Source organism: Gadus chalcogrammus, chromosome 14 (genome assembly GCF_026213295.1).
Source record: "Gadus chalcogrammus isolate NIFS_2021 chromosome 14, NIFS_Gcha_1.0, whole genome shotgun sequence".
NCBI classification, from domain to species: domain Eukaryota; kingdom Metazoa; phylum Chordata; class Actinopteri; order Gadiformes; family Gadidae; genus Gadus; species Gadus chalcogrammus.
Window position 1 is genome coordinate 17849044 of NC_079425.1, and position 27168 is coordinate 17876211.

The following is a 27168-nucleotide window of genomic DNA, read 5'->3' on the forward strand; positions in this document are numbered from 1 at the left end:
AATTGAAGCAGCAGTTCCTTATCAGAAGGGCCAATTGCTATGCAACAAGTAGAGGAGAGTGGTCCACTAATGGGGACGGACACACGGCACGCGGCAGGATCAACCCTAGAAGAGACGTCCTGTTTTAAGCCAATTGTTGTGTTTAACATGTACGTGGATGCGTGTGTTGCCACTGTGTTTGTGCCCCTCTGTAGGTCAACATGTTCGTATGGTCCATTTGTGTCATCATTGGATTTCCAGACGGATCTAAGGGCTTCTAACGTTTTCATTTATCTCAAGATTTGATTTTCCTGTATGCGCCTGTTGGAGTGCGTCTCTCGCAAACACTCACAAACCCACTCTCACTAACTAAACACTCACAAACCCACTCTCACTAACTAAACACTCACAAACCCACTCTCACTAGCTAAACACTCACAAACCCACTCTCACTAACTAAACACTCACAAACACACTCTCACTAACTAAACACTCACAAACCCACTCTCACTAACTAAACACACACAAACCCACTCTCACTAACTAAACAGGATGATACTACTGATCCACAACAACACACACACACACTCACAAACCCACTCTCACTAACTAAACAGGATGATACTACTGATCCACAACAAGGTCTGAAACACACACACACACACACACACACACAGACACACACACACACACACACACACACACACACACACACACACACACACACACAAATACACACACACACACACACCATCGAAAAACTAATTTTACTCAGCACTATTTTCAAGTACAGCCCGTTTGTATTTGATCACATTTTGGAAGGGCGACAACTGATTTTCTCATTAAATGCAACCAAAGATGCTATTAAAGTTAGTCCACTGGGTCAATGGTAGCCACAAACCCTTCAAGTTATTCAAAGACCCAAAGCAAGCCCACCCCCTCACCGGAGCAGCGATTGTGTGTGGACAGCCTTTTGCACGTGTTATCCTTGGATTAAGAGCACGAGAGGACCCTTGCCAATGCAGTTTGGGAACTGCAGTGCGCGGTTTAAAATGAAGAAGGTCAGACATCCCATTAGCCTATTGTTGCTGAAACCAATGAGGCAAGGTTAAGAATTACTGTGCATAATAGCACCAATGGCATATTAGGGCTGGCAGTATTACAACTAGACCCAGGGCAGATGTGTGTGCAATTCTGTCTGCCTTAGAAAATGAATAAAGTGGCCGTTGTGATCGGAGAGCTGAAATGTGCTGTCGATCACCGCAATCCTTTTTTGTGCTTTTCATTATTTTTCTCTAGTTCTCAATGCGGAACAGTGACCCTGGAGACTTGTTTGGATAGCATTATGTAAATAAAAAAACGAAAAAGAAATTAAAATATATATTTATATATCTATATCGATCCAAACAAATGATGCTCTCTCCTGTCCTGCCTTCATCCTCTTTTGGGGTTTCTGGTCTGGTATGGGGTAGAGGGGAGTGGCTCTGGGAGATGGTGGTGGTGGTGGGGGGGGGGGGGGGGGTAGAGGCCAGGCTAGGTCCTGGCCGATGGAGGCGGCCTCTCTCTTGCCTGGGGGGGAGACGGCAGCAAAGGGCGAAGGAAATTTTTTTGAGTGATGCCTCCGCACTACTGACTAATGAACAGATCAGCCTGGGTCAACCCATTACAAGCAAAAGCGTTTAATTATTAATTATGGCCAATCTATAGGCACTTAGGGCCGCATGACATGCTATGTTTAGTCTGCTGGTCCTCTAGGTGGGGTTATGGACATGTTGTGGCATTCCACTATTAGACTGTGTCAGTAGAGAAGACAGGTTCAGGACAGGGGACCGTTCGGTCAGCATCAACAGCAGCTAGAGAAACACACCCTGTGTGGTTCCCGCAAGCTACAAAACAGGGAAAGGACCAGAAGAGGAGCAGAGAGGTGTTACTGTTAACTTAAACAAGGTCGAATAATTAGTCATTCCTCATTATTCCATCAATAATTATTGCCATAAGGGTAGAACTAATGTTCCTACTCAAGGTATTTTTTTACTAATTCTGAATGTGTGTTAAAAAATCACTGTGTAAATCCCCCATATAGCTTGGAATGTCATTGTCTTCATGCGTGTCTGGGTGTTAGTGCATGTGGGTGTTTGCACGCGTGTGTGTGTGTGTGTGTGTGTGTGTGTGTGTGTGTGTGTGTGTGTGTGTGTGTGTGTGTGTGTGTGTGTCAGCCGTGCTCGGTGTAGCCTGCAGAGTGATGTGCAGGTGCATGCGTATATAGCCGCAGGCAGATGCACGTGGCGGAGGGTGGCAGGAGCGCGCGGGGAGCAAAGCCACCGGAGTGGCTTGCTTCATTAGGAAACAAAATATAAGCTTTCCGGGCCATTAGGAGCGACTTTAGATGCAGAAGCACATAAGACGGCGACTCACCTCATCAACGATGCATTGCAGTAACTGGAGAGGCTAGGAGATGAAAGAATGATAGAGGGAAGGATGGGGAGAGATGGAGTATTAGCTTACATGCGACATCTTGGAAATAGTGGGAAATAGTGTAATAAAAAACACCATCTCTACTTAGATTAATCAAATGCAGCGAGCTGTGGCAGAGCCATCATTCAGCTACTGAATGTTTTTATTATTCCATAATGGCACTTAATGTAATACCAGCACTTAAAGCCCGCTCTAATATTTAATTTCAAAGAGGCAATTTGAGGGGTTTTCGAATGAGAGAGCCAATCAAGAGTGAAACACTATTGGGTGTAAAGGAGGGTGTGGAGGGGACTCTGTTTTGCACTCCCCTTTTCTTTTATGCCATAAAGAGCCGTACCATTAAAGAGCCTTGGTTCTTCTGAATCTGTAAAGAAGACACGGAGACAGACAGCAGACAGAGGAGATGGAGGAAAATGTAATTAGTGTGTCATAATCACAACGATGCACTTGGACACATTATGATCACTGGGGGAAAATTATTGCATTCCTAGTGGCAATTTGTGCTTGTGTTCGCACCATTTACATAATGAAAACTTACAAATGCTAATAGCCTTGGTCTCATTTGTAGTGAGTAGGGGAGAGAAATAACCTAATAATGCCATATTTTAGAGAAGCGTTTCATCTGTGCCCTCCAGGTTAAACAGGAATCCTGGGATGTTAACTACTCCCTGGGATGGTCATGTGAAGGCCTTTTGCCCTAACACAAGTGCACAGCACTATGAAGTGAATTGAAATGCCTTGGGGAGCTTCCTAGTAGAAGTTTGACTATTGACACCCAATAAGGCTTGCATATATGCAAGCAAACCAACAACAACTAACTGGGTGGATATATAAATGTATATCCTTGACTGTGGTTGATGCTTCAGCTATTTGAAGACGTGTTACTATTAGATACAGACTGCTTGCTGTAGAGATGCCACTTTATTGACTTGAGGAATCAAGTGTACCTTAATCAAATCGGTCTCATGGATTGTAAAACAAGAGTGTGTGCACATATCCTTCAAACACCGGCAAGCGTGCTTCAATCTGCTAAAATAACTGAATAAATAATTTGTCTTTATGACCACATACTTTCGTGAACATAGTTAGGAGATCTGCTATATCTCTGAATAGGAAGCACCAGACATCTTTGCACAACTATACAAAGCCCTCATCTCACTCCACTAATGATAATCACGAATGCTGATCATTTTAGCTGTAAAAGTGCTCTTATGAATCTGCCGCTACGGTGCTAACATATGAATGAATTTGATGTAAAATTAATTGAAGGAAACCGAAGGTCATTTGCCTGTTTGAAGTGTGTGTGCAAGGACTCATCTCAGCCCGGCTAAAGCAAATGCTCAATTTGACTGGATATATTATTAGACAATGTATAAATTAAATACAGGTTTTCAGACTCTTTAAATAACCAGATTTCACAACGATCAAAGGGGCATGCAACTGGAGAGAGGAACGCGGGAGAGGTGTGGGACATTTATTGAGAGTGTCATAGCACCTTGTTCACGTGAGTTTGACCACATATTAATTGGAACATTAGTGTCGTGTCCTTTTCGACGCAGCACAGACTCTGAACACCGTGGGCTGATTGGCTGGTAAGAGTATTGTTACATGCATGTTTGTCCTGAGGGTGAACAGTGTGGAACGATGATGATCACAGTATAATAGGGCCCATCCCATTTCTACCTCTTACCCCTTCCCCTTACCCCTCCCCCTGGTTTTGAAGGGGTAAGGGTAAGGGGTAAGGGGTAGAAATGGGATTGGGCCTACCTAACACCACTGCCTTCTTTTAAAGGGACACCGTCGCACTTGACGGTGCTCTAATGTAAGAGAGTATGCCGCTTCATACGCATGTTGAGAAAGGTCACCGTCCGCCTCATCCACTGCGTTTCTGCAGATAACGTGCGGACAGGTGGGACCATTGATGTCCTTTCGTCAAATCAGACCAACGGAGGATGCAGATCACGGACCTGCATTTATTTATATTTCTTACGGAAAAGAAGCTCGCTTTGCACTCTGAGATGTTACGCAATATGTGTATGAAGTAGTACGCGGTTATATTAGAATATAGCAAATGTGACCGTTACCCTTTATGAAGATAATGGGAACACTGGATATAGAGACCAAGTACGTTCAACTGGTTTGCGGAACCAACGTCCTTCTACCTACGACTACTTCTGAATATATTTGTGAACTGCATGAATGCCCTTTCATCAGATAGTCAGTCCTTCAAGCCTCTTGGTGGCATTGACAATTCATCTATGTTGAACAGCAAGGAGTGAAGCAATCCATCTGGGTTGAGGCTTCAGTGCAACAGCCAACCATTAAATCTAATCAATACCAAATAAAGATAACTTGATTAATAATGATATGTTAAACAGAAAAACAACTTTTGTAAAGGGAAGTAAAACTAAGCACAGAGATAAGTAATAATCTCCCAGCTTTTCAGGATAAAGATGGAAATGATTAATCTCTTTTTAACATCATCATGAAAAGGCTGGGTAGTACATGTGGGTGATTATAAAAGGCTTTATTAAAAAAGGGATGTGTTTACTTCAAAAGATGATCGTCCCTTGAAAACCACCCATTACGAAGGTTGAGAAAGGGAGTTCCTTGCTAGATGAGACCCTTTGAATACCTCTGTTCCAAAGGCCTTCTGTGCTTGCAGGCAAGGGCAGCCCCTGTCTGTCACCACAAAGACGTGAACACATGTTGGAGGAACATTGCCAGAAGGTTGTGGTTGTTAGTCCATTTATCCTCTCCTCAAGGTTTTGCAAACTACAATAATGTCAAAATGTACAAGCCATTTATCGGACTTGTGTGGTTGATGGCCGGTTGAAGGTTCTATGGTGGTTCTTACTGTTTATATGGTGAGTGCAATGCAATGCGTTTGGCAGATTTAACCTTTTTTGAAGTGAGGTTAGCCATTGTGAGTCAAATGTGAGCATTTGTTAGGTTTTTTAGGCAACTTTATTAAGTATGTATGCATCATCAATATATGAGTGTCTCCCTTATCTTAAAATCACGAAAACTAAATCACAAAAATAAATAAAAAAGAAACATGAATTCCTTCAATTCAAGAGATGAAAGAAAGAAGAAACCAATCAAAGAGAAAGCAGAGCAACAGTGCCAGGAGAACCATGTTGTTTGATTGACACTGCAGTGGAATGGAACATATCCAAAGAAACACAACTCAAAACTAGGATTTAATTAACATGAAACTAGTGGCATGTTTTTTCCCCCATCCATCTACATTTAGGTAAATTACAAAAAAATAAATGAATAGTGAGAAAAGAAAGCAGGCAACAAATCAATCAGCAGCAGAAGCCGCTGGCGGCCGTGTAAACACACCACATCAGCTTTGGTGTCTTCAAAGACTTTCAGAGCGAGCCAGGCAAAAACTCCATTAACTCCCGACAAAGAATGCAAATAAGTTGTGCTGTTGTGTGTAGCGAAGCGATATTCCAGAAGAAACTGCCTCTTCCCACTGACAAATAAAAGATGATGACTAGACACACACAAAGCAAAGATTAAAAAAAGATAATGTGCCTGACAATTCTGTGAGTGACCCCCATAAAAGAATGAAGAATGAGATTGAGGCTTTTAGATTTAGGATGAGAGACTAGCAAACATTTTCTATGTCCTCCATTTCACGCTTTCGGATGTGCTTATGTACAACCAATCTGTGATGTAAACAACCGTCTCTTCTGGGTTGGGTTTTGTTGACTGGTTCCCCACATTATTCTGCCCTTTGGCCCCATAAAGTGTTCCGCGTTAGGTGAAGCAAGGGGGTTGATGCAGACAGCTGTGGCAGTAGTCTGCGGGAATGACAGCCAAGGCCCGGGGACAGGGGCCGGCTGCGCCCGGCGAGCTGGAGCTGATCGCTACAGCGAAACGCAGCTCTGACACAGCCCCGCAGGTGAACTGTCTGAAGCACCATATGGAGGCAGGGAGAAATGGGAACGCCAGGACTCAAGAGAGAGCTATGGCGAGGATAGAGGGAGCCCTCCCGAGTCTGTCTCCCGTTCTCTCTCTCCCTTCAAAAGTACACTGATGCAAGAACAAATGAATAAAAAATGTAATGACACATGAAAATACCCAAGAACTAAACCAACAAAGTAGGGGCTAATACCATCATACTACAAATAAAAGCGCATTGTGTGAACTGTTTATTTGGGGAGGGAAAGGAAAAATGGGAGGTATGGAAGTGAGCCAGGGATGAAAAAGAGTTCATTCATAAATAGAATGCTTGTGTTGTTTTAATAATGCGATTGTTCCCTAGTATTTGAGTCATTCAATCTGTAGTATTGGTTCGGTGTAGAAAATGTTTTTTTCTTTGCTTCATTTTTTGTCAAAATACAAATAAACTAAAATAATAATAACAAAATAGTGATCGAAGAATCTTACTGATGAAATAATGACAAACTAATTAAGTCCCTTTTTGAGGTTTCAGGTTTCTGAAATATTTTTTATCAACTATGCGTTACAGCCAATCACATTTCATGTTTATTTTCAACACTATGATTCAAGATCATGTATATAACAATATTTGCTCCACGTGGCATTTATTATTACTAAATATAACTGAACCGTTATGAGGGTCTGTGAATAACAACAATGTTGATGCAAACATTTGCAACTATTGAACAGTTTAACTCAATGTCCTTAGGGCAGCCGTCTGATAGCAGGAGGCCAGGAGGTAAACAGAGGAAACCAGATTAGTGTTGCTCAGTCAGGGATGAGCCAGATAAATCCATCTTAAAGGCTTAATTAAGAGTTGATAGGATTGAGAAGTCACTTTTGTAGTCGGCAATTACATATGAGCAGGGTTTTAAGTGGAAAAAATAAATAGGTAAGTACTGGCAGACGGAAAAGGAATATTACCCGCATGGTAAATCTGTTCAACGACTTAAAATAAATCGTGTCCATGCTCGGCAATTGGTCAAATATTTAGTTCAACAACATCCCAACTTTGTTTTGAACTTGAATATGCTCAGGCTGAAATGTTATAAACGTGTCTACAATATAAATAAATATATATATATATATACACATACACAAACATTATATAGACACATACACACACAAAAATATTTTTATAGTAAGCTAATGCTACATTTCTTTGATGAAGGGACAACGGCAGGGAAATGGAGGAACAGAATAATGTATTCAAATGCAATCCTCACATTGTACTATGTAGCTAAGATTTAATTCACATCCACTCCTATTTGTTTTCTACTACAAGATATGAAAAATGTTAAAGTTGCGATGGCCAGTAATGCAGCATAAATAATTATTAGTGTTCGTAATTCAAAAATGTGTTGATTGGTTAGTGTTGTGTCGGATCAGAACTAAACCAACAGTCTACAGCCTACCTACATAAACACTGAACATAGAAAGCAGCTCACCTGTGGATAGGGGAACATGCCAAGTGCCAGCTGTGGACATAAAGGAAACAGGACAGAAAGGTTATTGCTGATGCTAAGCCTCTGATGTAATATACAAGGAATAAGGAATATTCCTTCCCAAGGAATAAACCTAACCTACCTTATTATTCGTACCACATGGTCATCTTAAATTAACTGCACTTTGGATAAGACTGATGCTAAAGTTATGAATATATTAACGTCCCCAAAATCCCTCTACAACAGGAGAGGTCTGTTCCTCTTTAATACCATGCAACAACGTTCTACAGGGCCCAGTATACAATATATTCTACCTATTCTAATTTTGACACAATGTGTGCACATTTATAGCCTTTTTATAATTCTAGCACGCTGTATAATGATGATATGAATGACGATAGGTCATAAATATAGTATAGTTCGATACATTTAAAATATTTTTCATTGGACACAACTAATTAATACATGTACAATAGAAGGGACTTCGGTTGGTGGGATGTAAGCACAATCTCTGCATACCCCTGAGGAAATACTGGGGGGGGGGGGGGGCTGCAGAACATGAGCTATTAGTTAATAAGCCCCCCAAAGAATGCCCCCCAACTAGCACTTCATTTGAAGGATAAACAGATGAAAGGGAGACTTGTGTTACAATTACCGAAAACGTACGCGCGTGTGCGTGTGTGTGTGTGTGTGTGTGCGAGCGTTCGTGCTTGTGAGTTCACTCATGCATGTATGTGTGGGCTGGATGTGGTTAGGGCTTGGCTGATGGCCTTCCCCTGACATTTGGAGGTGTGATTCTCTCATCTTGATCAAGGGCAGCTTATTGGCAGCATTGCATTATGAAAATGTCAACGTGTTCACGGTGCCTTCTTGAACAGAAAACAGAGGATCTTGCCGGCCGTGGATTAGTCCAAATTAAGCAGGATTTAGAGACATTTCATTTAGCGTAATGTGTTCTCCGATTGATGGAGGAGGACAAGGAAAAACAGGGGTTGACGTGGGCGTGCGTCCATCTTTATCACACAAAGATCGTGTCGATAATTGTGACGGGTCCATTTTTATTCCATGATCCACTGATTATTGTTATAAATGTCATCGTATTCAAGCCCTTATTGACGCGGGGCGGCTGACGGAAGGAGCCTCCACCATTAGTCTGCCTCTGAACAGGGGGAAGGTGTGGTCAGGAGAACAGATGGGGAATCAATAGTGGCAAGTGGGAGGGGGGAGAGTGTGTGTGTGTGTGTGTGTGTGTGTGTGTGTGTGTGTGTGTGTGTGTGTGTGTGTGTGTGTGTGTGTGTGTGTGTGTGTGTGTGTGTGTGTGTGTGTGTGTGTGTGTGTGTGTGTGTGTGCGTGCGGGGGGGGGGGTCAACAAGAGACCTGGCAAGTGTAACACTGAAATTAAAATGTTATCTGAAAATGTAAGCTGTCAGCGGGCCACTCTATCTAGTCCCTGGGGAGAATGGCACAGAGGAGGGGGCCGAGGTGTGCACGATTGAGCGCACGCACACAAACACACACGTATACACAGACATGCATGCACACACACTTTATGTGACACATCTAAAGCCCTATTTGAGACAGATAGGATAAGACCCATCGATGTTGTCATTTATTGTTAAATATCATAAATGCATGTGTTCAGTCTGGGAAATATGAGCTGGTTAATGTCACGTCTACAGAGCAATTTGCCTTGTTTCTGTGGTTCTTGAAAATGGTCCGCTGCAAGAAAATGAACACAAATAAGTGATAAACGTGTGCGGTACCTCCATGAAAGAGATTCCCACACTCCAGACATCTGCATGAATACCGTACTGCTCCCCGGATAACCTCTCTGGCTGTAAGACAACGCAAAAACGCAAAAAGAGAAACACACAGACACACACACCAAGCAAAGTGAATGCCATCCTAACAAATCAGAAATGCACACTTGAACTTAAATGCTTGATGAATTGAATGACTTAATTAACCGTGGGTCACTCACCGCCATGTAGACATTTGTCCCCACGTACGTTTTGGCAATAGAATTCACCAACTGTAAACACATACAATGCAAAGAATGGATGAGCCACTTCGTGAGGCGAGCAGATTATTTAACTGCCAGAGATAAATAATGAGGGCCCTGAGAGGGAGGGTGTGCCTGCGAGCTTGTGTGCGTTCTGTCCTACTTTAGGCATATTCCCTGTATTTTGTCCTTCCCTAACTTACATTCCCTCAAATCTATTGGAATGTCACTGTGTTATTTTGAGCTCAACCCTCACACAGGGGAAACAGCAGGGAGTGGGGAGGACTGGGGTGTGTGTGTGTGTGTGTGTGTGTGTGTGTGTGTGTGTGTGTGTGTGTGTGTGTGTGTGTGTGTGTGTGTGTGTGTGTGTGTGTGTGTGTGTGTGTGTGTGTGTGTGAGATTAAGCGACACACAATGCCATCAATGACAGTGCTGTGATAATGAGTGTCTGCTCCCTCATGGCCATCTTGTGTTTGCGTATACTGTGGTATTTTTGTTAAGGTAAGGATGCCCTGCGGAGCAGCGTTAGACAGTGGGTATGTCAGGGAGCAGTTTTCTATTTAAATCTCAAAGACATAGAGAGGGAAAAAATTGAAATACGAAGGAGAGAAAGAGAGATACATGAGTGAGAGATAACGTCAAACACTTTCAAGGAAGGGTTACAGTTCAGTAACGGACATCACACAACCCAGCCCCCACCCTGTTAAACCCTCTCTGCCCCATAGCCCCACCTAAACAGAAAGGTTGAGGCTTCTCTGTGTGCACATGTATGTGTGTGTGGTGTGCACGTGATTTTGTGCGTGTGTGCGTGTGCCTCACATTTTTCCTTCATCCCTAAAATACATATCAATGAGGCTGAGGCTGTGCGAGTGATAATTATAGCATTTTCCTTTGAGGCTGAGTAACAATGCATGTGAGGTGGCCAATGATAATGTGGAAGACTGTCCCCCGAGGACAGAGCAGATCTGTTGTCCTGAGGTGGACGGATGAAAACCACCGCGAGACCGACAGCTTGGCCATATGCACACATACGTTCACCACAGAAACACACACAATTACACGTGCCACACATCCTACTAGGGGTAAATAACTCCCCTCCCCCCACCCACACACACACACTCTCGAGCCCCACTCTCAATCTCTTGCACGCACGTACAAGACACACACACAAGCACGCACGCACACAAACACACGCGCGAGCGGCTTTGTACCTGCGTGCTGACTCCAAAGTCGCAGAGCTTGACTTGTCCTCGAGTGTTGACCAGCATATTGGAGGGCTTGACATCTGCGGAGACAGAGCGGTTGGGAGAAGTGTGATGTCAGCAAGAGTGCGCCGGCTCGTCTTCATCATCTTTGCCGCACTGTTGTGTTTGCCCTTTTTATTTATTTTTTATAAACGGCCGCCGGAACAGCCCCTCGTTTACCTCGATGAAGAATCTTCAAGCTCCACAGATAGGTCAGCCCTTTGACGACCTGCAGCCACAGCACATGGATGACGGGAAAGAACCGATTCAGATTGAGGTTACTAAATGTTGGGTAAGAGTGACCCGCAGTCACACTCGACGTCCTCCATGCAAATGTGTGAACATGCACATCCTACAGGGTATGAGGTGTGTGTTTGTTCCATCCATCGGGCATCAGCTCCCTTTCTCACACAATCAAAGGGTAGCACACATTTCCATTTTGTTTCCTTTTAGGGTGCACAGAGGCAGTTATAGGATTTTGCACATAAATATGAATGAAAATATGTATATTTGTGTGCACTTGTTTATCACCGTTTAGTGGCAAAAAATACATACATTTCACATTTTGTCATTAGATTTAATTTTTTCTGCACTTCTGTGTGAGCAGAAGTGCATTTTATCGAACTACACCCATTGTGTGGGTAAATAAAAAGATATCTGCACTCAGAATATGCACTCAGAATATGTCGGGGAAAATGTCAAGGGCCCGGGAAGAACACGCCATCAGTCTCTCTAGGGCGCTTTCCCCTCTGCGATAATTAACACCGGCGACAGTTGAATTAAAAACGAAGGAAAGCTGTGAATTGGAATTAACGCCGCAGAGTAAATAGCTGTCAATGTTTGATTACGGACAAAGTGAGACGGTGGGAGACAAAGAGACAGGGAAGGACGACGGCTGGACAGGGGGGGTGGGGGGGCGGGGGGGGTGGTAATGAGGGTCAAAAGAAAAGCAGGCGTTTCTCAAAACCAAGGCCAGCTCCATCAAACCAGCAGGGGTGTGAACCAGGGACAAGTAGAAGAGACTCTCCATCATTTTTTCCCCAGTGGAGGCTAATTGAAAGAGTCACACCCGGACCTTCTCTTGTTATTCATTCTGTTGTTTTGATTTGTTTTCCTAGAGACCTGTCTTATTCTTACCAACTAACCAACAGTTCAAAGCCAAAAGGGAGATGTTGCCATGTGTTAATAATTACATCAGATTACACAGATGCAGTGAGAATCTTTTACTGAAGGCCAGACAGAAAAGCTACTAATTACAGTATGCAGGTTTTGAATGTTACATGCTAGCTACACACAAAGTCAACGTTTGATAGTTGAATCAACTCACCGACACTGCGATCCGGCCCAGAACATTCTCTGGAATTTTTCTATATACGTCTAGCGAACCACCTGCATGGACAAATTAATGTTTTTGTTAATACATTTTATTTTTATTTTTTATAAATACTATTATTTTGTTTGAGCTAGATGATAAGGTGTTGAATTTATGTGAATTTAAAAAGGTCATAAATCTATACGAAAACACATGATCAACTGATCCCAATAATATGTAGATTACTAGACATTTGTACACAGAAATGTACTCCAAAAAATAAGTTGGTACTTGAGACTTCTTGAGTTGCCACTTTCGAGATAGCCAGTAAGCCTTTTATCACGGCAGTTCAGTTGCTTTTGGAACATAGCGGCCCCAAAGTTAGCATTAGCTTTTGGGCTTGACCCAAATGAGTTCCCCACAGTGATGAGTGTTGAGAACCATGACAGATCGTGATGACAAGTTGACTGCACTGTGAAATCACACACACACACACACACACACACACACACACACACACACACACACACACACACACACACACACACACACACACACACACACACACACACACACACACACACACACACACACACACACTCTAAAAGATTTGTCACACGCTTGTAGCTTTTAGCACACCGACATGCTAACCAGTCCATAGAGGAGGGACACTCCATTGCTCTGGAGAAATGTTAATGGGTTTAAGCTGAAAGAACAGAGAACAGCTTCCCCAGGTCTCCCCTTTAAACCAGTGCTAGATATGTGTCATGTCTATATAGTACACTGGTGCTAAGCCATACTTAAACTCACCATCCATGAATTCGGTACATATGGATATCCGGTTCTCTACAAAGAAGGCGGTGTAGAATGTAATGATGTAAGGAGAGTCACACTGGAACGGGAACAAAGAGATAAAGTTTCAGGGGAAGAAATATCATGTTAAGATATGAAATACAATGAAGTATTTAAAATGGGTTGCTTACATACACTGGCATTAGCAAGTGTCAAACTTTAGCACTGGATGATTGTCTTTTTTAACAAACAAAAAGTCAAGGAAATCTCAGCTATAATTGTCTCATAACTCTTAACAAACTTGCAAACAAAGATTCGAGGTAATCATATTCTATAAAACATCTGCCAACTATACTTTCAGTTCCTCCATCTCCTTTTTATTATTTTTTCAACGTCAGTGAACATTTCAACTGATATTCTCAGTACGTAATACTATTCTTGGATTTTCAAAGTCCAAGAAATTATTCTTTTTGATTTTGCAGTGTGTCATCTACGAGAAATTGAGTAGTCAAGCCAAATGATGAGGTTCCTTGATAGATTTATAAATTGAATAAGGTTATTTAGCTTGTAAAACCATGGGTCAAAGACTACAAGATAATTTGCGATTATGACAAGAAATTGAAAACGTGCTGCTTTTGCTTGGCCGTTCTGGAATACTGTAGATAAATGACGGAGCAACACAGCCGGCTCTGTGGAAGGGGACCCGCTCTTTATGTAGGAAAAGAGAGCTCATCTGAATGGGATTATAATCTAATTAAAACAAATTTATATTTTAATAAATTACACCAAATACTTTCTGCACTGTATGTACTATAGTTATTCGTTTTGTCTTGTTACACATATCAGATAAACATAATTTGCTTAAACAATTTTTACCAGGTGTCCTGTTCTCCTTCTTGTATTTTGTGTAATGTTTTCTCCCATTTATTCTGTCTATTATACTTGGGCAAATCAACACACTAAATCAGTTAATTGTGATGAATAGAGTGAATCATACACGACAACGATTCATGTCGTCAAATTGTCATCCCCCCTAACAATAAAAGAAAATGACAAACTATAAAATTAAAAAGTCATAGATCTTGAATGCCCTAGTTTTACATGGCATCATAATTGAATGCCTAAAGCATGAGACCCACAAATACCATTCACTTTTAGTTTTTTTCCAGCTCGTTAAAGTGTGACTCATCAGAAAGGGCTGTGCTTGGCGTTTCTGCTGCGTGTCAGAGTGCAGTCTTCCTTGCAGAGAAAGGAGTAGTTAACTTAAGTGCGTCAGCGTGTCAGCGATGTCACCGATCCCTTGCTCAACACAGAGGAAGGAAGAGGATAAACGGCAGCTCATTAGATGAACCTATAGCACACTTACTGGAGCAAGGCAGATGTGATAAGATAGCGACGCTCCACAGATGAAAATGGTTTATTTATCACTCAGAGAAGGGAAGAACTTCCCAAGAGTCAAACCTTGTAGAGAATCTCCAGCTCTGACATGATCTGTCTCTGCAGCTCCTCTGTGATGTCCAGTGGAATGACCTGTAAATGAAAAGCAACAGCCGGTGTGGTCAGAATTAAATCAAGCTACATGTTAGGTACATAACACATAAAACCACGGAGGGGGACTATCATGGCATGGTATGATACGACCATCCTTCATAGGGCTATCATAGTGCCTGATAGAAACATGAAACGTCATCTCTGAGATATTCCTGTCATCACAAAGCATTTCTTTCTGAAACGGTGGCCAAGGTCACAAAATGTGACATCCACGGTCAACTTCTCGATTGTCGAGCAGAATAGTAATGTTGCGTCTACGTATGACTAAAGCAATATTGTATTATTGTTGTAATAGCAGTCAGATTTTGCGGTCACTTTGATAGAGAGAGATAGGGAAGTGTATATATATATATATATATATATATATATATATATATATATATATATATATATATATATATAACACCAACACTTCAAAATAAGGTTATTTTGTAGTGTAAAAAAATAGGCAAGTGGGGCAGCTTCAGCATGCTGAATGTTGTTCTCACCTTGACTGCCAAAACTCTCTTGCCAAGAACATGGTATGCCCTGTTAATAGAAAAAGAAAATGTCAAGAACCCTACAGAACACTACAGCAGTAAGGTTAAATCAATCTTGCATTTTGAAGATCTTGAGGACAGTATTTCAATGAGGAGCATTTAAGCTTGTAAATGATGAATACCAATAAAAGTAATAGCTTGGTGAGCAGCCAAGGGCCATAGTCAAATTTATCAGAAAGAGAAAGAGAAAATGCCTTCACCGGTTCATCCAAAGGTTATAGTTCACCACTGAAAACCATCCCCGTCCACCTCATCCCTAGTCCTCCCAGACAGGGTTTAGAGTTGCAGGTAAAACCGATGCCACAGACAGACCAGGCCTGTAATGATTAAATTATAAAACCCAACTAATGCCAAACATCGGCTTTAGTTACAGCGCATGAAGGTTCGTTTTCGGCACCGATTACAACAACTTGTGACTTCTGAGTATTCAATCCCCGAGGACGGAGACTGTCCAACAGCTGTCGGCGATGGCGAAGGTCAGCGTTGACGTGGCGTGAGCCCTGGATTTCACTTGCGAACGGGCCTGCTAAACACGATACGTCGCATCTCAGCTGACAGCCGGTCTCTCCGATTGACAGAGGAGTGTGTATAGTCCGAGGTGTGATTAACGTGTCTTAGATTGGGGTATCGCCTTCCTTCCAAGCCAGACGCCTCTACACTGGCCAGGGACAGTAATTAATGACACCTCTTAGCGTCTGGGATCTGTTGCCCACAGGGGAAGATATCCAGCGCTAACCTGCGGCTAAGTGTGCACAGTAGCTGAAGTTTTGGCATCTTCTAATCTAAGCAAACAAACATTCTGGCTTTGGAATTCACTTTAGGCCACCTACAATGACTCATCACAATGGCTATATCATGTAGCTATAGCGTTCACATAGCCTCTAATTGCAAAGACAATAACGTTTAGTCGAATCAGAAAATCGAATATAATTGCATCGAAGGCTTGATATGTGAACCGTAAAGTGGCAATCTGAATTATCATACACCAATGCTTTTCTAAAATGCCAAGCCACAAGCATTTTGGATATTTTCTTTTCGTCTTCAGTTGGGCTTGAGTTTTTTTAAACATATTAACTATAAAAGCTTGGCCTTAATCAACCCGACTAATCCGACTTATATCATCTTTTGGCGTCGTATAGATGTACCTTGACCTAAACAAATTCCTTTATATTTGTATAACAGGCAATAAAAGACTTCAGATTCTGATGGGAAGCGATCATTAGATTTAGTATGCTATAACTTCTTTAGTGTTTCAGGGTACATCTTGAAACAGCTCAGTAAAATAAATGAAAAAAACAAAGCTCAGGGCACATACAGCTTATAGTCTTGTTTCTGTTTGGCTCCGCTTCCTTTAAGCCACAATCAATATCAGTTAAGCATGACTGCTTCTGCTAAATTAAGATCAGATGAAGATACTAATTACGACAATCACAAAGACACAGACTTGTTAAATACTGAATGGACAGTCTCACCTACTTTGTACAATCTATAGTTCATAATGACAGACATGTTCACCCTATAGCCAGTTGTATCACCACACATAACATCCCTGTAAAACATGATCGTCTCGGGAAGCTGATTGTATGTCTTTCTTTATGTTAAGTTGTGTGCATATGGATATGTACATTTCCTTATTGTTAGATGTTAATCTAAAGCAGAGCACAAATCTGGGTGAACATGGCAGTTTGCCACGCAAGCATTTTGTAGCACTGAACGCTATAAGTCACAACTAAGACTTTGAATCCTGAATCTTTGAACGAGTAATTTCCCATTCAGCATAACAAGACTGTGGGCATAAGACAATATGAAAAAAGAAATTGAATCCCAAAAGAAAAAAGACAGCGCTATCGTACACAGTGCAACCATATCCATGTTTCATCTGACTAAAGTATGTTGGATCGTGAGAGCACTGCGAAGGGGGGGGGGGGGTCACTGATCTCTTAAAGAAGCTTAATTCTCAGGCTGTCCTTGACCATCTTAGGGCTGAGCCTCCTCCTATGAGTTACGGCCGCATGCCCCGAGATGGCAGGGACAAGGGGTACAAGGTTACACATCAAACCCCCCCACCCCAACAACCCCCCCGGCATACACTTCCCCCCGATCTGACCCCAGTAAACGCGCCCCATTGCCTGGATCTTATTTACACTCCAGTTTGTACTGTAATGAAAGCTCCATCATGCAGTATTCATAGGGCCTCTCTGGATGGCCCCAGTGCTGGGCCGTGTGTGTGCGTGTGCGTGTGCGCGTGTGTGTGTGTGCGTGTGTGTGAAGAGATGATGGCCGGCTCGCTGGCGGGCCCCAGGTCTCGGTTTACAGCACCACGTGGGCCGCCAGCTGACTCTCTCTCCCTCTCCCAGACACTCTCACTCAGTGATGGCTCCGCTGACTGACTGGCAGGGTGCATGTGTACGTAGGGGTGAGGCAGAGACACACTCGAGGACCCTGGAGCTGCTGGAGCACAGAGAACAGGGTCCGGGTCGGGGAAATATACCACCTGACAACCAGGAGGGCTGAGAGACGTTGGAATCTATGATTAATGATCTCAGCATTGTACTTGATTACGGTCAACAGTGTAGCGGTAGTGATACTTTTTATTAGTCTTCATGGACATCTTGTTTAGTAACAGTCTCTCTAATGACGATATGATGGGAAAATGACATGGTCAAATCTGTAAATTTAAATATTTTGAACAAATCGAATTGCATTTCTTTTTTTACAGTTAAAAGGATTCATTATTTATGGTTCTCCCGTCTGCATTGCTATTAAAGTAGTTGTCGTTTAAAAGGCAAACCGGAAACTCATTTTATGATTAAGAAAACGGTTGCAATAGATACAGGTTTACATAGACAACATGTCTACAAAGTGAAATCATTTTAAACAGCTTACACTGTATCGTTAACAAACCATTAACAAAAAAAACACCATGATCTTTATCCTTGAAAATAAAGAATTCTCCAATGTTTTGACTGGGACACAGTATGGAGGCTGCATGATGCTCCCGCTTTTTCATTGCATCCATTCACCAAGTCTATGTACACATACTGGGAATGTAACTAGCTCGGTTGTCACAAAGTCTTCAAGGTCAAAACTGACATGTATTTACAAAGAGCTGTAGCTAATGTAATGGACAGGGCCAAGGACAGGTGATGGCTAATGCTACACGTCTTGCGTTATGTCTACGGCACCACATGATTCATACCAATTATGAATAATGTAGCCTAAGCCATTCTTAATGCAGCCAGCCACAATTGAGTTATCAAACGATTGTAGGATAATTAAATTTATTTATCTAAGATTTGGTATTATTTAAAGGCATTAGTTAAAACATTAGTTGAAAAATAAATACAACATAAAAAATAATACATAAAGCCTGATCATTTAGTAGCTGTTTATGTTTTGTTGAACTATTTATGTTCTATTTATGTTGAACTAATGCCCTGTTAAAAACCCACTGGTTTTATTTTACTATCGTTATTACCAAACGCATTAGTCAATCCCTTAAGTAACATACAGCAAAATCAATGAAGAGCAAAGAAAGAAAAAAGAAAATCAATGGAGAGAAAAGGACAGGGAATAGAAGGAAAAGTCAACGACTGGATTTAAACGGAGCCAGCCTCCCATGTAAATGTGCTCGCTTTTAATTGCACCGCAGGATCCGCAAGGTGCATGATAGCTTTTGTGTCCTTGTTAAGGCCTTTATAAGCTGTGGAGTCACACAGGCCAGCGGACGAGATGGGCCTGAGCGAAGGGGAGTGAGTAATAAAAACCAAAAGCCAGACAGTGATGGATGGCCGGGTCAGTGGGTGGCTATGGAGAGCTGAAGTGTTGGTAACATCCAATTGAGTCTAAATGGCTCTGGGTCATAAAAAGGTGCGAGAGGTTAAAAGCAGGGAGGGGAGAGGAGGCCAGGGGAGAGGGGGGTTTCATGGAGCTATTCTCTGTGAATAAACCCTTTGGAAGCAGGGGTGCAGGAGAGGACAGAGAATGGGGATCACAGGCGCAACGAATTAGAACGCAATAAAAGATTCCAATGGTAGCGTGGCTTTGCTTCTGTCCTGTTAAACAGGTAAACACTATTTTTGGTGGGTGTGTCTACGTACAAACATGTGTCTGTGTCTGTGTTTGCGCGCGTGCGTGCGTGTGCATTATGTATGTCATGTGGTTATCAACTCCTCAGACTGTGGCATATTATAATAACAAGAAAGGCTGGAAAAGCCCAACAGAGGACCGGACTGAATTACCTTTTTTTAAAAAAGCAATTTATTGGAATACCCAAGGTGCCTTGATCGGCAATGAGGTAAAAACCTTTCTGTGCATGTTTCATGGTCACAGGGGCGTGTGTTTAACATTTTCAAAAACAATTTAGATGAAGGGGTTAGGGAGGACAAAGGGAAAAAGGAGAACTATGTGGAAGGTGAGTTCGATATCTCCAGTTCCAGTCAGTGCAGACTTTCTATGTCTCCTTACAAATATGGCCTACAACCTGAATAAAACACATTCCTGCATGTAAATACAGATCTCCTTAGACAGAGGACAGAGAACGCAATTCTTATCAAAAATACAACATCGTCCACTTGATCAAATATAACAGCAAAAAGCTAAACCGCACAGGGGACACAACTTTCTATATTTGTCTCTAGACAATTTGACAGGTTTGCTGAATACATGAACATTTTGTGAATATTTTTCTCCTCGTGCTACCCAATGTCCCTAATAATACCTATTATATACCTAAAAATTAGATTTTATTATATCTTGAAAGTCGTTTCCATAGGCCCATTTGTTTTTTAATGCAGTAAGCTCACAACCTGACAGAGGATAACAAACATCAATGATCGTCACCACTGCACAACTGGGGGATGACAATGAAATCTGTTTTTTTTAAATATTCTTTATTTCTCAATATTGTATTGTTTTGATATGAAATGTGACATTAATGAAAACAGGACGGCTACAAACCACCTGAGCATTTAGTAGAACTTGGGCAGCTAAATTATGCTCTGGATGACTATCTAACAATCTTACATTCTTAACAATTTTGACCATCTTCTCCATGTGGTAAACCAGGTTGGGGTCGGCATGGATGCCAGATAGACTTAGGTGACCGGGCCTCCATGAAATGTTTACAAGATGAGATCAGCTTCCTGCACTGACCTTTTAGGCGCTACACCATCACAACATGACTACTGTTAAGACATCTGAACTGGGTAAGCTCAGGGCAAGGTAAGGGAGGCAAGCCAATTCGTACGAACTTGTAAGATATGGCATTTTGAAGCATTTGATTCCTCTTATGAAACTTTATTCACTTTTGAAATTGATGTACTTTAAAAACAACAGAAATAGAGAAATTAACGATTTTACGATAACCTCATAACTAAGCTACAATAATTCTATATTTAAATGTTTAAACTACTAAACCACTTTTAAAACCAAATAATGAAAACAAATAACAGTAAATAAATTCGATCCTTCAAAATATACATTTGTCTTACTCTTTCCTAACGTTTGCTCCAAATTAGAGATCAACTCAACAAATAGAAAAAGCCCAAGCAGCATTTTCTTCAATGCACAAAGCGTATAGGACCAAAACAGACACAGGAATAATAATTGTGTAGCAGAGACCTAACAAAAAAAAGAAAATTCCATCTTCTTCGAACCATATAAAAAATCACCAGCAAAGCATATGGATTTTCTGCTGAGCTCAATTGACTGAGAAGTTGTTGGACTAGCAATATTGGCCTTCCTCAGTGCAGTGGAACCATTCCCAGCGCCCACCAAATCACCAATCTCTCTTTCTCACTCCCTCTACTGTGAGAGATATAGGCTGTTAATGAAAACAACCTCATTGTAGCAACAATAAAACAGGGTAAGGAGAGGGAGAGGGAGAGGGAGAGAGAGAGCGAGAGAGAGAGAGCGAGAGAGAAAAGGACCAGGCTCTCAAAAGAATAAAAGTGGATTTAATGGATAAAGAATTTACTGGGGAGGGTTGGGTAGAGCTGCTTCAGAACAGCGACAGACCTCTCTGTCAAGTCAAGGTTACTCTGAACAGTGATCAATACTTCAATCTCAATAAAACAGCTCAATGGTTGGAGATTGACGAGCGGGGAGGGAGGGAGGGAGGGGGATAAAGTGGGGAGCTTGTATGCCAACCTTGTCATAACGTTCGCAGGGTAGCAATACATCAGTCTAGCCAGGGATCAGGGAATAACTCTTCTCTATCTGCCTCTCTTTATATATACACATTGTTGATAACGCATGGTACTCTACACCAATTGCTGACATACCTTACGGCCCCAAATCAATACCATGCACGCCGGCAACCTTCATCTCGGAATACATGAATAAAGGCCAATCCCAATATTGTCACACACAAAGCAATGGATGGATGACACCACAAACTACATGGGAATGTTGGTAGAGCTGGGCAGAACAGCTAGGAGGAAGTGAAAGGAATCCTTAACCGCCTAAAACAGCTGAATCGCAGGTTGACTGTAGCAAGTCAACTATCTCTAGCAGACCCAACATAGAACAAGTTTTGGAAAAAAGGCCAAGAAATCCTTTGTGGGATGTGTGTGTATAGGCCATTTTCCTTACATTAAAATAGTATGTTGGACTTTGCTGTTGAATAAACAGATTGAAGCATAGTCATTTGTAATTTAGTCAGTGGGACTACAGCCCATATTTCAGAAGGCATCAGACCATTAAATTAGCTTCAGTGTCCCGGATGGAAGTAGAAACAGTAAAAAATATATAAATACAAAACCAATCCCGCATTGGAGCAATGGGCAGACAGTTAAAAAACAATAGAACACACTAAGTAAGTGAGAATACAGTAAATTAAGTAGCCATGGATTTGAGAATGTAAGAGATGCAAAACTTACTTGTACACAGTGCCTCCATTCCCATGGCCAAGCTGCTCCTGGCAGTGGATATCCTGGGCATTCATCTACAAAGAGACAAACCCAGTATAGCATTAGCTACAGAGTATCATTTACACAGAGAAGGCTCAGATAGAGTTCATGTACAATAAGAGCACATGTTAGTATCAATAGAGGTTCATATACAGGAAATATATAAATATAAAGCATGGGTATACATTGAGTTCCAGACAGCACATTTATCTTTTGTTTAAATAGGTCAAAGACGAGGACATAGGAGTCAGTGGAGGCCACGTGCCACACTGTTGGGTACTGTATGTTGTTGTCAGGAAGTAAACAGTAAGAGTAACAGAGAACCACAGACACAGAGAGGGGAGGGGGGGTGGATGTAACTGGAGGCTATAAACAAGACAGGTCATTTCAAGTTCAGCACCCAAGGAAGAGAGGGAGAGGGGTGGAGAGGCCCAGGAGGAGGAGATCAATACAACATTTGCTGTCCAATTTATAAAAGGGACATTGTGCCGGGGTGACGGTGGGAGCTGAGCGATGTAGAGTTTAATGACGATTTGTTTGCTGTCGTCGTTCCATTCCACTTTGATAAAAGGTGTCAGAAGGGGGTAATATACACCGTGGCCCGGCTGACGTGAGGTGAGTTTGGGGGGGCTGATGGGTGGCTGGGGAGGGCCTCCTATTCCCATCACTGAACCTATGTGTGTGTATATATATATATATATATATATATATATATATAGATATATATATATGTGTACTGTTTTTCCCTTCCAGAAATGTAAGCAAAAATTATAATATAAAAACTCTACAAGGCCTCTGAGGCAATATTTTGTTCACTTGATAAAAACATGAAAGCCGCTTAACCCAAAAAACGTCTCACATGATGTGGCATGATATAATTGCATAGCATACATCTAAGTTCAAGATGTTACAATATCCATCACTGTCAATGTCAAGAGTGATGACGTAAATAATCAACTTATTTGATGCACTTATGCACACACATACATACAGATACAGGGGATGCAAGGCAATGGCCGGCCAGTAGTGAGGACACAACGACAGCAGCAGGAGGTTGAATGTAAGGGAGGGAGCCTTAGATAAAGTTGAGTGTATTAGACAAGACATTCACCAGTAGGGGACCAAAGAATATCCTTCACATTGAAAGTCAAGTCACGGCAATAGTCACAGCAGAAATATGCTCTCATGCTCCTTCGCCTCCAGCCATGGGACATTTTTTGGAAATAGTCAAACTTTCCATTAGATCTGCAGGGATGTTCAGGTGTTTATTTTTTCACTTTGGACCAAACCTTGACCTTATGTTTAGCTCTGTTTTCTCTATATTGTTTGTCGATGTGCTTTCAACAGCCTTCAGAATCCATTCAGAATGACTGAAAAGTTTCGACCGGGAGTCGGGACTACACTGCGCACAACCGGATGGTTGACAGGTGCATGTGTGTGTGGTGTTTTTGGCACCATGCTTGTACTTCCGGCGTTGTATCCAATGAAATCAAACACACGCGCGGCGCGGCACAACAAACAAACACACACACACACACACACACACACACACACACACACACACACACACACACACACACACACACACACACACACACACACACACACACACACACACACACACACACACACACACACACACACCTCGATTGATTGGATTACATTGTTGGAGGCGGCAGGGCTAACAGAGATGAGAGTGGACAGATAGGAGAATGGAGAGAGAGAGAGTGATCCAACAGCTCTATTAGCCCACCGTGGCGTGTGCACACACATACTCAACCAGTCCCACACTTAATTGTCTTTCTGACATGCGCTCCCTGCCTGTGTGAGAGTGTGAGTGCGTGTGTGTGATTGCTGACAGTTGCTTATGAAACGTACAGATAGGAAACTCCTTAACTGGGTACAATGTGACTAAATGGAGGTGTCAGCAAGCCACTGCAGAGGACATGCAAGTTGGACATTGGAAATTAATTCAATTAGATTAGATATAGAAATAGGAATATTGGCATCCCTTTTTTTGTACTTGTACCAACCAAAAGATCATGTCAACATCGGGACAGACACAAATTAATTCATGGGTATTTTAGCAAACGGATTAGCTTTGTTAAATCTTATGCAAAATTTAAAATATGTTAGGATACTTACCACCCATAGATAAGAGCAACAAAGGCTAAGGTAAGAAAAACTGCTGAAGAAGAGCAAGAGGGCCTCACCTGTCCATTGGTCAGGATCTTCTTCAGCTCTGCAGAAGACTTCTTTAGGCTGTTTACATGTAAAACAAACATTGGTTTAGGAGCAACATGCCTTACAGGTGTGTTCATATTCCCAAGGCATAAGCGTCTTGTGCTGCTCACCTGCTCGTGGTCACAGGCTCTGGGGTGGCCTGGGAGCACTCGTGTGCTGTGCTGGGTCTCGTGTTCACCTGATGAAGTTGCCACGTACGAAAAAGGTAGAAATATAATCAGATGGGCAGATTGGGAAAGAGAAAGACAGACTCAGGAGAGACAGACAACAGGAGGCGTTCGAGAGTTGAGACCAAACATTTGTATGCCCCAATGGTTCCAACAATGAAGGCAATGACTGATGGTCTAAAGACTCCGGGAAGATACACTTTGAAGGACATCAATAAAAGCAATTTACACATTTTACTATTGTTCTTCTTCTGCGTCTCTGGACATGTTTACGGCAACATCTTGGCTCAACCCAGATATTAAACAAAGGAGTGGAGCATAGACACTTAAAGAGGAGGCTAAAAATAGCACTTTTAATTGAGGTCATAGGGCTGGTGTGTTGGGTCCACTAAAGGCACGGGGATCCTCTCTTTAATTAGTGCCCAAGAAGACCTCATTTAAACAGATAGCCCAGACTTCCCTCAGCCAATTACTTTTATATTGAAATGAAAGAAAACAGGGCCAAACATGCTTAAAGGGCTTGGGGGAAAAAACATCATCTTCACCAAAACAGACCTCTGGCCTCTGAAGAAGAAAGACGGAACCCCTCCGAGAATACATTGAAAATAATACACTTTCAGCATCAGATCTTTATGATTGCCAATGGTGGCCAACTTAAAAAATGGATTACCTTGAAAAAAAAAAAAAGAAAAAAAAAAAGGCAAGACAAGGTGTCAGACCGTTTAACCCGTTGTAATTAGCGGTTGGCTTTGAACACAACATATGCCCAATGCCGAGTGAGAGGGCTCCGGGAGGGGAACTACGGAGGAGTGGGTGGGGCTGGGGGCTTGTAATGACAATTTCATGGCTGAGCTGAACAACATATCCACGCCCCAGCCTGAAGTTCGGAGAAACTGACCCCTGCAATTCCCTGCTGATCCGACGTAAGGAAGGAGACGGCGGTTTATCGCTGCTGTTGTGCATGGCTATCCTAGCGTAAGCATATCGATACGGATGGAGGGCGACGGGGAGAGAGAGATTAGGCACTGGGTGCATAGCTGCCCATCTAAATACATAAATATAGACTAGGGGAACGGCGGAATGAAGTAAAGCAAAGCCTTGACTTCAATTGACATTTCAATAAGTGGAACACACCGTTAAAGATCCACTTGCCTTGACTTTATTTTTTTCTCCATCCCCTCTTTTCTTTTTTCTTGCTCCCTCTCCCTCTCTCTACCACTCTAGGAGGCAGCTGAAACAATTACTGAGATACGTACCTTGAGGCCATGTATGTTCCGTATCCCTGGGGTCTTGCCGGCTGAAACAGTAATTGACTAGATTGTAGAACACATCACTGTGCCACTTACAAAATGTACTGGAAAAGAATCAGTTCTTCAGTGGAGAACGAGAGAGAGAGAGAGGGAAAAATAACTGAAATAAAATGAAATGAAATGAGTGTGACTGAAATTAGTTGCAGAGGAGAAAGTGATTGAGATGTAGGGCACTTGAGACCACAGGGGAAGGAAAGAGAAATATGTACTTGTCTCGCTCTTAGCGACAAAGTAGGTATGCTCAAGCTTTCCTCAATTCATAAGTAGACGTCTAAGAACATATACAGTATTGCTCTTCGAATGCATATCAAATCTTCGTCTGAACCAGCATTTGTAATACAAGTGTGCTTTGCTTTGAGATGTCATCACATTTACCACAGCAATGTGTCAAGGGTCCTGTCATGTTTGAGAACGGTTGGTTATCTAATACGTCTTATGTTTCACATGTTCCCATCTCATCTGAGCAGTTCAATTCCTGCCAGCAAAAATTGGACTGGCTGACCACACCTTTCTTCATTCATTAACAGCCAATTTACATATGTTTTGATCTTAACTTCTGTAAATATAACCTTTTTGTTTTGGCCTTCAGGCTTTATGTTAAAGAGGTTCACTACTGTGAACGCTTTTAACATAAAGGGACATAAGTATATTCATGAGTTAAAAGGGTAAATTAACAGTGCGGCCCTGTAGTACACCGTTGATCGTGTTTTTGCAAAGAAACATTGATTCAGTACCCTGGAACAAATTTAACAATGAAACAAAACATGCTCCAATTGCTACATTTATACTATTTATACGCCTTTTTTGTTGGGAAAAAAAACTGACTGGAGAGTGTTGAAGAAAATCTTTTTAACACATGGAAGAGGTAAAAGACTATTTAACACACACACCTCTTGGAAATATTTGCAGAGGCTCCGGCAGCAGTCCATTGATCCGCTGTTCATTCATTGTGTTGCAGTACTGAAAGCAGAAGTGGAGAAAAGGATGGATTCAGTTGAATGCGGTCCAGAAAAATATCACTGGGCCCCACAAATAGTATATTAACAAACCTTTAAGTCTGAAAACATAAAAACGGCAGACTGCCCATATCAGTACTCAGGGAATCTATTTTGAAACCAAAACCAAACTCAACGGTGGTTTACAAACAAAACCAGGATGCCTTTCTAACATTTCATGCATACACAAATAGACAAATACATAATATGATAAAATGGAGCGAGTGAGGTGTTGAAATCTGTTG

The 27168-nt window shown here is 42.0% G+C and overlaps 1 protein-coding gene across 3 annotated transcripts in view; it reads right to left on the reverse strand.

The window, feature by feature from the left end:
• map2k5 (mitogen-activated protein kinase kinase 5) overlaps window positions 1–27168 on the reverse strand; it is a 50790-nt gene that overhangs the window by 14559 nt on the left and 9063 nt on the right. The window contains exons 4-20 of one of the 3 annotated variants that reach the window (XM_056607314.1): window positions 26819–26888; window positions 25875–25915; window positions 24562–24629; window positions 24421–24469; window positions 22178–22242; window positions 15246–15285; window positions 14668–14736; window positions 13225–13306; window positions 12430–12491; window positions 11283–11331; window positions 11070–11143; window positions 9838–9888; window positions 9620–9691; window positions 7860–7889; window positions 2792–2818; window positions 2395–2427; window positions 1678–1865 (exon numbers count right to left, since the gene is read on the reverse strand). In XM_056607314.1, coding sequence (XP_056463289.1) covers window positions 1833–1865; window positions 2395–2427; window positions 2792–2818; window positions 7860–7889; window positions 9620–9691; window positions 9838–9888; window positions 11070–11143; window positions 11283–11331; window positions 12430–12491; window positions 13225–13306; window positions 14668–14736; window positions 15246–15285; window positions 22178–22242; window positions 24421–24469; window positions 24562–24629; window positions 25875–25915; window positions 26819–26888 — 915 coding nt within the window. In that variant the 3' untranslated portion in view covers window positions 1678–1832. The other 2 variants (XM_056607313.1, XM_056607315.1) reach the window with 2 other exon arrangements.